This window comes from Cryptotermes secundus, unplaced genomic scaffold (assembly GCF_002891405.2).
Source record: "Cryptotermes secundus unplaced genomic scaffold, Csec_1.0 scaffold630, whole genome shotgun sequence".
Lineage (NCBI taxonomy): Eukaryota > Metazoa > Arthropoda > Insecta > Blattodea > Kalotermitidae > Cryptotermes > Cryptotermes secundus.
Genome location: NW_019720573.1, coordinates 343,101 through 358,678, shown reverse-complemented (window position 1 = coordinate 358,678; position 15,578 = coordinate 343,101). Strand labels below are relative to the sequence as shown.

General features: G+C 42.3%; 1 protein-coding gene across 1 annotated transcript in view; it reads right to left on the bottom strand.

Moving 5' to 3' along the window:
• LOC111869356 (obscurin) overlaps positions 1 to 15,578 on the bottom strand; it is a 228,833-nt gene that overhangs the window by 211,885 nt on the left and 1,370 nt on the right. Inside the window, exon 2 of the mRNA XM_033753466.1 lies at positions 1,833 to 1,933. Coding sequence (XP_033609357.1) covers positions 1,833 to 1,884 — 52 coding nt within the window. The 5' untranslated portion in view covers positions 1,885 to 1,933. The remainder of the gene's footprint in view (positions 1 to 1,832; positions 1,934 to 15,578) is intronic.

Genomic DNA, 15,578 nt, shown 5'->3' with positions numbered 1-15,578 from the left:
ACTTGTAATGCCTTCGGACGTTTCCTCTTCAGTGTTATACACCCTCGCACCGCGCATCTCGGTGAAGTGTCTTCTGCTCTGCTCGGAGCAGCTCAACTGCCTTAGCTCTCGTCGGACACGAACTCTGCTGGTCTCTTCAGAGTCAAAGTCAAAGTCACATTGAGACTGATCAGTTAGTCAGTAAGTCTTGATGTCGAGCCCCATTTGGAGCTCATCACCAGATATGTATTACTGTTTGATAGTTACGGATTTGTTTCTGTGGGGCGCCATTTCTGACGAGAGGCCCTTGCCAGCGCAGTGTTTCTCGGGTCCGAGTCCCTTGGGACTTGAGACTCCTCTTTTCGTCGCTTCCTACGACTCGCAGGATCACGGTGGAGGTATTCGACATCGCCTCCACAAGGGGACTGGTCTCTTGTCGGATGCGAACTGTTATATCCTGCACTCGGACTGGACAGGAAACACCTTGTCGAAGGGTTAATTTTGCCCGCTGATATGCAAACGACTCTCTTGTTGCTGCAGGAATACATTTCGTTACAAATAACGGCAGAAACCCCACTGTCACACTTTCATCTCCGGGACAACGATTTCCTAGGCATTGCTAGCCGTTGACCAGTGATGGACGTCTTATCGTCCGGCCTTTCTGGCGGTACGTCACAATATTTTAATCCTAATACATTTTGTTTAATTACTAAAGTTGGTTTTCATTTGAAGAGAAGTGTTTTCTTTTCAGCTCTATATGTACATACATGAAATGTACNATTATTAAAAGTACATTATAAAAGATAAAACAACTCCGTCCAGTGTGACTGTTGAAGTTTTTACTACTTCAATTCTTAACACCCTATAGGGACCGAAACATGTAAGGGTGTTAAGAACTGAAGTAGTAAAAACTTCAACAGTCACACTGGACGGAGTTGTTTTATCTTTTATAATGTACTTTTAATAATAGTAAGAAATGTGACCCATGTTATTAATTAGCTTATTTTTATGCATTTAGCTCTATCGTATTTTCGGACACAGTTACGTTTAATTATGTGGACGAATACGGCCTCAAAACGGTCGCGTGTAGGGCCCCGCGGACCATAAATGCGCCAGTGTTTGCATACTCTGAACAAATTAAAAATTAAAAAAAAAATTTGTATACCAGTGACTAAAGATAATTTCGATTAGTCATATAAAAATATTAGTGAAAACTGAACGCGGCCGTAGCATTTTGCTACTTGAGATCCTCTGGCCTAAGATGTGAGGAGGAGGCCACTGCTGGGTTGAGCCAGCCACACAAGCGCAACGGTTAACATGCCAATACAACTGAGCCCCTCTAATGAGATGAATGTGCAGGAATAACAAGTCCTTGCCCAATGCAACTATTTCTCTTCTTTTTCTTTGCATTTTCTTGGCATGTTGACTCAATGTTTCGGACGAGAGGAACGTAGACTGTGCCATAAAAACAGGGTAGCGAAAGCCCGCCACTCTGTCATCAAGAATGAACATCTGAAATACCATTCCGCCTTTCAGGCGTGGACTGCCTAGTTCCTGGTGCAAACTGAGGTAGGAAACCCAGTCAAATAAACAAATACAGAAAAATAATAACTACATACATACAAATGAATAAATGCACAAAAATACGGTACACAAGATTGGCATGGAACAATTCCTTCATCGGCTCTGCATGATTTGTGGATTTTACCCACTTGTAATTAAGCACACGAACATTAACTGAAGAGTACAGAAGTTGTCATGTAATGTCTCTTGTGACTGCTTTCTGTAGCCACTGAACCTTTGTATGTTCCCGTGAATAATCATGGTACAGTGAGAAATCCTTTCTTACGCACCTTTCCGTTTGGTGGAGACCGAGTAACTGGAGGTCGTGAAGCTAGAAGCCATGGTTCCAATACGCAATTTCTGTCATAAGCTGTTAAGGCTGTGCCACCAACTGCAACACACAGAGACATTCAGTGTTTTAATACAGAAACCTGAATTAGTTTACAGAACGTTTACCCAAGAAGTATGATTCCAACAGGAACAGACAAAACTGCAACTGCGACAGGAAAGAATGTTTGGTTGGCGGGATATTTAAAGAGCCGCTGTGCAAACTTCTGAGGAGAAATTCGGGATGTGAGATTCTCACTGCGGTCAATATCACGATATGGGACATAATTTACAAAACTGAACGGAGTCATTCCGGTAGATATATTTTAAAGAAGGTGTTCCGCTTTCACCTTTCCCGCGTTCGCATCTAAGCCAGAAGGGCAACTATGTTGACTGAGATATTTCGTGGAGGGGATTGTGACAGGATCGCTTCTTGATTGCCTAAGCCCTGTGGAACTGAAGTAGTGTCGCTAAATGTGTAACCAAAGATAGGGGATCGGCACGTCATGAAATATTTGGGGTCTCCGAGATGTCCGAACCGCCCTTTGCAATATGTGATCACAGAGCCACACACGCTGCTGCGAAAACCTAGGTTTCCCCGACGCACACGATTACACATGGGGCGGGGGGGGAGGGGGGTCACGTGCCGACAGACACTTTACTTATGCCACGAGTGTGAGTCCATTCATGACTGGCCTTAAATGAAGGCTTATACTGTTGGAACAACATTCGAATTCTTAGAAAAATCCCCACCGCGCAGGTCACGCTAATGAGCGGAATTACCTGGGGGTTGTAGTCTATCCTGCTTTACAAAACAGACGTTTTCTTCTGGATTTCCCCCTTTCGGAAGGGCGGAGGAGACTCTAATGGTATTTAACCAAAACTCACACAAAATGTAGTCACTTTCCAATTTAAAATGCAAGTAAAGAAAAATGTCATAAAATATGTAGTTTTGTGTACCATCCCAAGAAATATGTAGGCAATTCCATAACATGTAGAATAAAATTCAGCTGTTGTAATGCTAGTGCTCCAATTCGTGGGGATTATTATTTTTGTACATCTGCAGAGCATGAAATAAAATACGGATTTACATGAAAATCTAGCTCTAGTTATCAGGTTGAAAAGTACTAAATCGTGTTTAAACTTCGCGACGAGATGCCAGTATTTTGAACTCTCCAGGAGCAATGGTATACAGTTATCTGCTGATGATGAGTGGATGGACGAACTCGAGTACCTGCAGATATTTTCCGTCATTCAAATTAACTTAACACAAAAATGCACGGCAAGGACAGAAGTATCCTGAGTAATACGGAAACAAATTCGATGATTCTGCGATAAGTTCAATTACAAGTCTTGGAACTGAGAAGAATGAAGGATAACATTAGAATGAAGTAAAGTAAAAAGTAAAGCTATTCCTGTAACAGGCCGTGAAGGCCCATAGGGTTGTGAGACGTTGAGGCTCCCACATTATCTAGACAATCGGCTCAAAGATGGCGGTAAGGTTGTCAGCCCTACGCGCCGGCCGCGCTTTACTCTCCAGGAAAATTATTTAATTAATTCCTGGTACTCATTTCTGTTAGAGACTGAGTCAACCACAGGGCCATAGTGCGGCTGGAAGGTTTAGGTCAACTGAAAAAAATCCAGTAATCTCATCGGGACCTGAACCCGCGACCTTCCAGCTTGTAGCATAGCCCCCAACATTAGAATGAATCTTGAGGAAATGCGCGGTGGCTTCCACTATCAGCGGTGCTGAAGCTTCTGACTCTTGTCTGAAACACTCATTTAGGACCTGAAAGAAGAAATGGGTAGTCCAACACTTCGATTTCTCGTTGATACTGACGTTCAAAACAATGTTACTCCCAGCTTCTGTTCTGCTAATAACTTCACTTCAAGTTGTCTTTCACTTTAATCGACTTTCAGGGCCGGGATAGCTCCATCGGTAGAGTAACGGGCGACGAGCTAGGCGCCTGAGGCATTAGCATTCGATTCCCGGCAGGGGCAAAAGATTTTCTCTTCTTCACACCTTCCAGACCGGCTCTGGAACATACCAAGCCTCCTATTAACGGGCGCCGGGGGCTCTTTGCCCCCTATAACGCAGTATGGGCGTGAAATGACAACACACCTCCACCTAGTGTCGAGATAATGAAACATGGAACAGTACCCCCACTCCACCCTAGCCTTCAGAGCTTGGTACTTAAATAAGCTCAGGGAAATGTTTACCTTTAAGTTTCAAGCTGAGCACCTTCTGACGTTCACACAGCACTCGTTCTTTTCCAAGAGCCCCAGTAAACTGTTCTCACTTATCCCACTGTTGTCGGCACACCAACTCACACGCCCGTCAATTCATCTGGCTCAGCAGAGCTCGCGTCATGCTATTTATGCGTCTTGATTGATCCAGGGGTGTGAGGCGGGCCCCGCGGCGGCCCGGGTGCGAACCCACGCCAAGTCATGTGTGATTTATGGTGGACAAAGTGCACCGGGACAGGCTTCGGTTTCCTCTACAAATCCTCATTCCGCCAAAATGTTCCATACTCATCTAACGTCAGGGTCTGGTACGAGAGGTTAATTTGCGAACGACTGTCGCACCCCAACCCATGGGAGTTAAATAAAAAAAAGAGGGGGGGCAGCCCACTGTAACTGTGAAGGTGCCTAAAGGCAACACATCCGTTTCCCGGCCTTTACCCGCCAAGTAGCAATTAGAGATGAGAGTCGGCGGACCCCACGGGCAGTAAATGGAAAGAGGCGTAACATTTGGGTTCCGGTAGGGAAGGTAATACTCACAGCTTCTGATTATAAGACTGAATCACAATTGTGACTGGCACCTCCACTGCTGTGGAGTCCGCGGTCTGTGACATTTCTGTCTCTATCTAACCATCTCATCATGAAGGCAAAGAAAAGGAGCGGAGGTAGAGATTAAAATATTGTCACGTGTTCGGAGTTCCGAGACGAATAATAACGGGTTCTGGATTTGATGATTGGATTTATTGATACCTTCGCTTACAAGTTTTCTTAATCACAATCAATTATAGCGCAATCGCTAGTCTACCCACTTCACAGTTCACTTACTGTACTTCTGTACTCCTCTGTCCTTGTACTCTCAACTGCTGCAAGTCAGAGTCAGAGTTACTTTACGACTGGCGGTTTACCGCCAATCAGTTCGTCTTGGCGTCAGGCCCCTTGAGGCCCACGACCAGAGATGTTTTTTCCAACTGAACTCTTGCGCTAATAGTGCTTATGTAACATCCTCTCTGACGAGAAGATGGGTCTCTCTCTTATGAATACACTTGACCTTTCGTCAAGTGTATATTTCGCACATACAACATGTTATCGAAAATTCTTCCTTTTGCACTACACACAAGTCCTCTATCAGTACAGGCTTTACAGAGCAGATCATGCCTAACTTACATATCTTATGCTACAACGACAACTTAGTCATTTGAACGGTCGTAAGCTTGACCGTCGCCAAGTTTAAGCCTCTTATATTTTCTATGTCTGGTTTCATCTTGTCCTATACCGCGAACATGTTCATTCTCATGATTTTGTATGGCTTCTGCTTGTCGTCTGCACAATTTTGTTATATAATCGTATACATACGGAAAGTTGAAAGCCGTGTGCAAGTTGCGGACCGGTGTGCACCTTGCAAAATTTCCCATGGTGCGCAAAACCTTGTTTTGCATGCGCTGCAATTTTAGGAGGTAGGTGTCTGCCGTTAATTCCCAGGCGGGCGTAATCTTCGATAAGAGGATTATGTGGAGACTTCACATTGAAATGATTGAAGCCAAGGCCTTCTGAACATTTATTAGAATCAAAAGTGAGCGTTTCAACGCAAATATTAAACTAACCCTCTAAGGCACTGATCAGATCAGTAATGACTGTTGCAAGCTTAGGAATTCGCTTCTCTTATAAACACTTCGCACGTCCAATTGTTGTCACGCGCTTAGGCGGGAAGGTGTTTACCGGGCCACTGCCTAGCAATGGGCTCCCTATTGTTGTGTGCATGTGTGTTGCGAGAATGCGTTTACCAAGCCGTTGTCTAGCAATGGGTATACATATTACAGTACTTCCAGTCTACGCTCCTTTCTTGAGAAGAAAAGTTGGCTTATGAGATCACCATGCTGTCTGCGTGTATGCCCAGTTCTAACTTCTGAAACTGACCAACTTTCATGAATGCTTACATCACTAGAGGCCAGCCCGACCTCATATAACAATTTGGCAGCTGTGAGAAATTTCTTGTTTAACTTTCATAAATTTTAGTTTGACAGCGACAGCTGATGGACCATTTGAGTCAGGGATGTGGAATATTGTACGTATGAAGACAGAGTAAAAGATTTCCTACAAATTGGACTTGAATACTGTTTGTAGGTCAAGAATTACAAACATGGAGCCAACAGAAAACTTGGAGTTCCTATCTCATAAATTTAACGTAGACAAACTACGTTCTTATATTAAGCTCTCTATTAATAATATGTACTAAACTTACAAACGGAATCAATAAAACAATTCTTAGCCTGGCAGCATTCGAAGCCATCCGCTCGCGGACCCAACAAGCTAACCCACGGACCAAATAGCATTTTGTTACTGTACAAACTTACATTACCTACACGTAACATTAACAAGACAGGATTTGTAGGATGGGAAGTGCCTGGAACTCATTCTCTGCTTTAATGGGGGTTAGTCGCTTGCTTCGCTTTCCGAGGGACATCTGGTTCGCAAACAGGGATCAAACGGTAGCCGACCGCCCCGTGCCCAGTCACTTTGCTTGCTGAGCTGTGTTGCTATACATGATAAGTGTGACTACAGACGTGGTCTGGATTGGTAATCGGATTCATTGGACTGTTACACAACTCATGATTAGACTTCACACATCACTGTCACACAGAAACTAGTGTTCTCAGTCACGGTCCCCACTGCGCTGCTCGGTAACGGCTTTCAACGGCGGACGTTCCCCTTCCTCTGGGATCCAGAAGTATCAACGGCCTCAGCTACCAGCTTCTTATGAAACTACCCACTGACTTTCTGTTTACAGTCTCTCTCTCGACTGACTCGTAATTACAACTGGTTATCGTTATGTAATCGCGGCAGAGCTCGCACAGAAAACACCGCTACCAACAGCTCTTCTATTGTTGTGTCCGTGTCTATTGAGCCCATCACGTGACGGCTACTGAGCCGTTACCTAGAAACGGGCGTGTCTACACAGCCGTTCCCTAGCAACGGCTGTTTCTGCTAGCTTCACGATTCTCTCTTTCAGCAGACATATCACAGTATTTAAGTGTTCTGTATAGTTACAGAGTCCCTCAAAAATAGTCACATTTTCCTTTGGCAGCGAGTGAAGAGAAGATGGCGGAACTGAATACTCCGACAATCATTACGGTTCCCCTCAGTATACAGCCAAGATTACGCCCAGCCCGCCACGTATGCGAGAAATGCCAGGATCGAATATTGGCCCGGAGCCGGGCGATACTGTTTTGTGGCATTCAGCAGCTTTTCTGGCACGAGATGGTCAGATGGTCGGTTCCTCCATTGTCGTCGTCATTCGAAGCTTCTCACTTATGTAGTTGACACAGCATTGTGAAATAAAGAGTAGCAGCAAGGAATTAACTTCTGTGTATTATGTTAATCTCTTATAATGCATTGCTGATAGGCCTGTCTTCATAGTTGGACTTTTTTAACAATGAATTACTTTATGTCGTACTCCTCTGTTGTTAACAAGGATGGCGGAAGAAGACTGCTAAAGGATTTTCCTCCAGAAGTTCACAATTATTCAGTTCAACAAAGAGCGTATTTTCATTCACGGAACCCGAAAGTTTATCACAGTATTTACAAAAAGAAGCACTGTCACTGACTGACAATCACTTCTATGCAGTGTACAATCAGTTAAGCATCAGCGTCCATTCTGTTCATGGTCCACATAGCCTGCAATGGATGTTGAATATCTTCAGGCGGTTTCTGAACAACGCTCACAGAATGAAGGATTTATGAAGACATTCATGTCCATCCGTTGGTCCGCGTATTTCATTTCCCAAAACCATTCAGGAGACTTCGATGAAATATTATAGGCATTTCGTGATCAAAGGTGGGCTAATTTCATTTTGGGTTTTGTTGCTGCACTGTAATTCCTACTTTACATGAAGCAAGAGTCAAACTTTAAGAAAATGCTCTAAAAACGACTCGCCCTGCAATACATAACGTATAAAGTTAGTTACGGCGTACAATAAACATTTCAATCTATCTGGAAAATCAGGGGAGGGCCTAATTTCAGACTTTAGTTAACACGGCAATGAATTTCATTTTCCACAAAATGGGTACTTCACTATCTTAACGACTATTAGCTTCATAAGGAGGTCCCTAGTACATGGACCTAAATTATTTATTTTCTGAACTGTATTATAACTTTTATATTCATTGTGATGTCATAATCGATATGCCCCACTTTAAACGAAACACTGACGTGTAACGTGGAGATCATCAAAGTGAACTAGCAACTGCACGATTTCTATGCAGTGTGATAACTCTAGTGTCCCCTAGCCTTGCGATAGTGACATTTGTATCTCTGAATAAACGAACAGAGAGACTAACGAGGGTCGTAAAGTCGCAAAGAATGCATTTCATTCCACTTCGGAGCGAACCCTTCAATTTCTGTCGTGGCAAATCAGGCTGATCGGCTTCCCGGATGCTTCATTCATCCCAGCTGACAGTTCGGTATTTCAAGCTGATCTGCGAGCCAGAAAATGGGCACTGCTGGCAAACTTCAAGCGATTAACGAACAGGAAGAATGGCACATTGGGCTGCGTAGTCTAGTGGACCACAACAACATGAACTGTTTCCGCTTTTTAAGTTCTTCGATTGTTTATTGAAACTGGTTTCACTGTGACTTAAACATATGACGACAGAGCTGATACTCGTTAGAATTACACCTGGGATGTACTGTAACATGCCGAGGGCTAAGCATGCTGAGGAATTTTAGTTTCCGTCCTTCCCTTCAGGAAAAATCCTGACCGCTTAACTTCCACGTCCGTTTCTGTTCACGGTTGTCAGTCGCTCTACTGAAAATCTTTCGACGGCATTGAACCCCAGCAGATGATACAGCATTGTAAAATATACAACAGAATATGAAGACACTGAGGTAAATTACATACTAAGGACATCCACAATCTGCATTTTACCACAGTCTAATACTGCTGGGATGACTGAAGCAAAAAAATGGGCAGGAAATGCCTCACGTCCGGTGAAACAGAAGTTTTGGGGACTTGTAGGACTTGTCACCCAGTGTGAGTAGTGTCTGTAGCATGCACAGGCAAAACGAAACAATATCAATACAAATGTTACCTAGGCACCTGAAGCGAAAGGCAGCCTGGGAGCCCCAATATGCCTGCAGGCACAAACAGGTCGCGAAGAAACAGAACATGACGCGTGGACTGAAACCAAGTGACGGCTCTAATGAACATAATTAAGGGGCACTCAGATTCTACTGATTAACTGAGCAATTACATTTTATTTTGGAAATGCCTCCCATATTCCGAGCTTAAAAATCTCGTCAATATTCATATTCAAGTAGCCTTTATCTGGAGTAACATTAAACCTTAGTAATTTTCCATTTATGAGACGGGACAGTGCAGTTGGTACAGCGACAGGCTACAGGCTGGACGACCGAGGGTTCGAGTCCCGGTAGGTTCAAGATTTTACTCCTCTCCACGTCGTCCAGGCCGGTCTAGAGCCCACCCAGCGTCCTATCGAATTGGTACCGGGGTATCTTTCTCCGGGGGTAAAGCGCCCGTGGCGTGAAGCTCACCGCTCACCTCCAACTAGTGCCAAGGTCAAGAATATGTGGATCTATACATCCAAACACCCACACATCTTCATGTCGTAGGGACTTTACCTTACCAGTTGTTTCCACTTAAATGCTATTGTTTCGTCAAAGTTCTCAAATCAAGTTTTCTGCCGTCAATTTACGATTCCTACACAAGGACATTCAAGTGTCCGCAAATAATACAGGATCAGATGCGTACAGCAAATCTGTACTGCAACATGAAGACAGATGCAAAGAGACTGAACTGTTTCCTGCGGGGGGGGNGGGGGGGGCACTCCCACGCTGCAATAAAAACGTTAAAATTAGAATGGCAGCTGGACGCGGTAAGGTGCTGCTGAATCAGGACGTTCGCACTGCCACAATCGAACTTTGTAGCGCCATCTCAGCCTGCACAGCGTCGAACTGCAAAGAGTTCCGCAGGGGACGGTACAGGCCCCATCTGCACCAGCCTGCTTACTCTCGATTTTCTTCTGTAGTAAAGCAAGAGTATGAAATGCGAGCTCATGAAATGGGGTCTCTGTGATTTCGGGTCCCTCATTCCACTTTATAATTTAGTGCAGAGAAAATTAACCGACACAAAGATATCTAGAGTCAAGAAACCGCGTAGGGCTGCCAGTAAGTTCTGCCGCTGACAAAGATAATGTAAACAGGCAGGAAACTGAATAAAGATATTGTGACGCATAGATCCGCTGCCAAGTGGTGACTGTAAACAAAAACCGTTGCTATGTAATAGGCAGATAAACAAACGCTCGTGTCAATGCAACGGTCGAGGTATTTTTGGACTATAATGGGAACGGTGTTTCCAACCCATACCCTGTCTGTAGAAGCTACACACCTAAATCGTGACAATATTCCTCAAATATAGCGCCTACTCTTAATGAAAACTACATTTTATTTATTCATTTATTTTGCCGCGATTTACTTCAAAAGCCGCCAACAGCTAAGACTACACAGTGACGAATGTTAAACTGGATAGTTTGTGGGGGATAGCGGTCGTGGTCCAGTTTCAGGCACTATCCTAACATTTACCTGGTGGTACTGAAGAAAACCGAGATATGCAGTCTTTTGGCCGAGATATGAACCCGGGACGTCCCGAATGTGTCGAAGGATTGCTATCCATTCGACTACGCACGCATCATCTTTTGTGAGAGAATCCCTTTTTGAGTAAACTAATTAAACTTGTTTTTGAAATCGGTCGAGTCTAGCAGTTTCACAAATGAAACAAGCGGGGTAACGGGCAGCAACGAATGCATAAGTAGACCTCGATGTTCAAGATTCATTTCCTTCCGTTTGTTGCCATTAAGTAAATACAACTGAGCAGTAGGCAAGCTGTGACAAGAGTTGAGCGGGACTTCAGTAACGTGCTCACCTCATGCGTCATATTGTTGACAGGTCTAGCCAACAGCAGAGCCGATCACTACAACCTGTCAATACATTCTGCTATTGACAATAATGATAAACTTCACAGTGGCACACACAATTATTCTAGTTAGTTCGGTTACAGTTAAACTATGGGAAAATGTTCCAGAGAAGCGTTAAAAATAGTAATCTTATATGTTACATTATATTCAGTGCATTATCTATACATCAACTCCCTCATACATCTTCAAGGCGTAGTGCTTAATTATTCAAGCACAGAGACAGCTTTGCGTATTATCTGACAAACCGATTCTGAAAGTCTGGGCATGTTTTACAGGACCGAAACTTGCACACCGGTAGGCACGACTCCTGCGACTTTTTTCGCACAATGAGCTTGCTAAAATTGGTTTCCACAGAACTGAACGGCGCACCATTCAGTAGAATTTTGTGCGCAACAACTCTTTCGAATGTCGGGCAATTACATGTACTCAGGCATCAAACACTGGTAAGACTTCAATGTTCTGCTGGCAGGCGGGCAATTTAATCACAGAAAACTGTTGAATTAGAACAGAGAAATGCAATTTATGTTAGATTTGTTTCCAGTATTTTGGGTCTGAGATTCTCACAGCGGTGACTGTAAAGAGTTCTATCTTCTGGGACATGATGCAGTGTGGTCCGGTGAAAACCAACTGACATTTTCTGTGCTTGCTGCTGGTTCATGCTTGTTTCTTACTTGGATACTATTCAAAGCTGAAGACATATTCCCCAAAACTTCCGTTTACTTTCACCGGACTACAGGGCTTTATATCCCCAGAAGATCGAACTCTATACCCTCTACTTGCAGTGCCACTTCTGCTGCCGTAGCATCGAAAGCCGAAAGCGATATAAACTGCGCCCGTGAATCACAACAAAACTGTCTGTTTATACTGTGAGACTTAATTTGAATAAAAAGTCTATTATTCGTTTCTGTATTCGTAATAAGCAGTTACGAACACTTTCGTACTTTACTTCTTTTGGCTTATTTTGGACTTCACCCATCGTCTGGTATGTAAAAGACAAAAGACCACGACGTTTCGGAGACTGGATCTGTCTCCGTCTTCAGGTGGATAGGGAAGGATAAACCTACTCAGTTGGGCCCGTTAGAAAGAGCTAGTCTCAATCACTGGACTTCGCCCATCGTCTGGTATGTAAAAGACAAAAGAAGTACAGTATACACCATCGTCAGAATCTTTTCAAGTCTAACTTTCGTACTTCTTTACTCTGCTACGATGTTGATCCTTTCCAGACTATCAAGTAAATATCTTCCTGTTACTTTTAAATTTTATTTTCCGCTATTTCGGACCCTTCGGATTCGATATTCTTTTTGATTTTCGTACAGAACTTAGGTAATTTTCTGGCACGAGCTTTCCTATCCGCCTCGGATATTTATTCCATTCTTCAGAAAGACGGGGTCTTTCTAGTTTTGAAGATCCCAAGCTTTCGAAATATGAGCCAAAATCCCATCCAAATTTACAGTCAGAACTTAGAAGCCAGGCAGGTTTTTCTTGAAATTCAACAACACACTTGGAGCCACTCCATATTTCCGGTCACGCTGTTTCCGATTCAGGTTTTTGTTCCAAGTTGGCGTCCAACAATAATTCGCTTGTACTAGCATCTAGTGAGATTGTAACTGATGCTTATATGTCCTTTGATTTCCCCTTCTTATGTTTATATGCATGTAATCGATCACTATTTGATTTCCTCTTGTTGGATATATTCACAGTAGTTATACAACAACCCACGATAAGAACAAGATTATCATTAATTTTAAATTTAATTAGTTTTGTGTCTAAAAACAACAGAAATAATTCATTTGTACTTATTTGAATTCGCAATTCGTTAAAATGAGTACCTTTTTGCGTGTTCCCTTAAAAAAATAAGATAACAATTATGTTCTCTTGTCACAACGCTGTTGACAACGCACATAAAACCTTCAAACGGCACATTATCCAAATGTAAGCCTGCCGCACACAGCCAGTGTTCCTTAGCACCAACGAACTGACCACTGCATGAATGAACTACACTTTACCGCTCAAAGACCGAAAAGAACTGTCTCCCATAGTTTTCAGTTTATCCCTGTCTGCGGCAATATGACGGAACTCGAGTAGAGAGGCTGTCCATAAACACTGTGAGCATGTATCTCGTTCATGACAAATGCGGCGATGCTCTTCCCATACAACGGAAACCATTCATATTATTTCTCTTTGTAGCATGTCGTCTCATGCTAAATAACAATGCACAACTTGTTGCAAATAAAATAATATTGGGGGGGGGGGATCAATTGCTTTTCATCAACCTGTGTAATTTTTCAAACGGCTAGGGTATACGGCGTCTGTTCGAGAAAGCAGAAGGCATATCCTAATCATCTGAAGCTGAGAAATTCGGCATATACCACTGGACAACCTCCCCATTTTATTCTGATCGGTATTGGCCCATGTAACTGCTGATTTACATTAAACCGAAAACTAACTTCATTATATTTCGCAACGAGAAGTTCTCAGAAGAACACAGATCACCTACGTCCGTTAAAATCCTTCCATTTAATATAAATTACAGACCTAAATCAGTAACAATACAGCTTAGCAACTGACATTTTTCTATGACCTTCTCCTAATGAAAATTTTCAGACATGCTCTCAGAATTTAACACACTCATCATAAGTCTGCATAACGAATTAATATGCACAGCTAGAATCAGTTATCAGTTATACTATCAAACTTGGATCTAAATACACGTTTCAGAAGGTAGCTGATTTGTCGTTTTCACATTCTACACGAGCAGCGCTCTGATGGAAGTCAGGTCAGCACGTTTCTGGAAAAATTAAAGGTTAGGGTCCAATTTTAAACGACTAATGTCGTTTCTATCTTAGGCGTTGGCACGTTTATATTCGTAATGCTGACGGGAGAGGAATACAAGCACAAAGACTGGATATGACGTAGGTCCTAAAGGCCTTCACCAAGTTTCATGAAAATCCTGTTCTAAAGACATTACGGGAAACAGAAACAGATGGAAGCACGGACACATGGACATGACGTCTTCCTCTCTTAAAGTAAGGAAATTGGATATAATGATGTATACGACTTGACAACAGACTTTCGTCTGCAAGCAATAAACGCAATTTCAAATGAGATTACAGTCCTGCACTTGTGCTACAATGATGACACGGCACGTCGGAAAGAACAAATCCTTCCGGTGTGAAACTTAAGGCATTCAGAATTACCCGAATTTTGCATGAACGTGATTTCCTATTATCTTTTGATTTTATCTATTTTATGAAGACTAAATAATGAAATAATTTATTTTAGTCAAAAGTTTAGACTTGTAAATGACTAAATGAATGGTATTAAAATCAATTAAATTTAGTATTCTTCGTTGCATTTTGAAGTCGATTAAACCGAAGGAGTCAAACAACGGATCGCTTCTGGGAATGCATGTATAGCGTTAATTGGGAATACATAACATAACGGGAAATGTTCTTATATCATTCAATTAGTAAAAAAAAGTAAAAAGTAAAGCTATCCCTGTAACAGGCCGTGAAGGCCCATAGGGCTGTGAGACGTTGAGGGTTCCACATTATCTAGACCAGGGGTCTCCAAACTTTCCGAACCGCGGGCCACATTAGGTAATTCAGCACTTCCAACGGGCCGGATAAAAGGAGAAATTAATAACTCTAGGTATATGAGTTTTATTGAAACCACAGAATTTCATAAACTAAATACAAAGTACGTGGGAATAAATTATCGTATATTAATGACAACAGACAGTAGCAGCAAATGCTCATATTTTCATTACAAATTATAATAAAACAATTAATGTGAATGATGGATCTATTTTTGCATTCTTAAAATCTTATTAAATTGAGGTTCAAATTTTGAAACACTAATCACAAGTAGCGACTTTAAATGTTCATCGGATAAATTTGCCCTGTATTTCGACATGATGTACTTCATCTGGGAAAAAGTTTGTTCACACAGACATGTCGTCCCAAAAAAAGGAGATAAATTTACAAGCAAATTTCTTTAAATTTGGAAATTGTTCAGAGTTCAGAAATTTATAAAATTCGATCAAATTTCCTTCCCTGTATTTGTCTTTAATATGATAATTTTCCTGAAGTTCAATAATTTCCATTTGAATTTGACTTGGGACATCTGCAGCATCACAGTCAAACGGATTTTGAAGCAATCCAACTTCCTGAGCACTGGAATCCAAATCAGCAAATCGCTTCCGAAATTGTTCTTTCAAATCTAAAACTGTGAATAATATTAATATTAACATAATATGGAATATCAATATATTTTAAACACAATCTTAATTAATGAATTTGAAATCTATGAACAAGTATTTTCTTTACCAGTACTCATTGGAAAATTAGTTCAATTGGCGCATTTCTGCACAATTCTCTCGCGGGTCGGATAAAATCACATCGCGGGTCGCATGTGGCCCGCGGGCCGTACTTTGGAGACCCTTGATCTAGACAATTGGCTCAAAGATGGCGGTAAGGTTG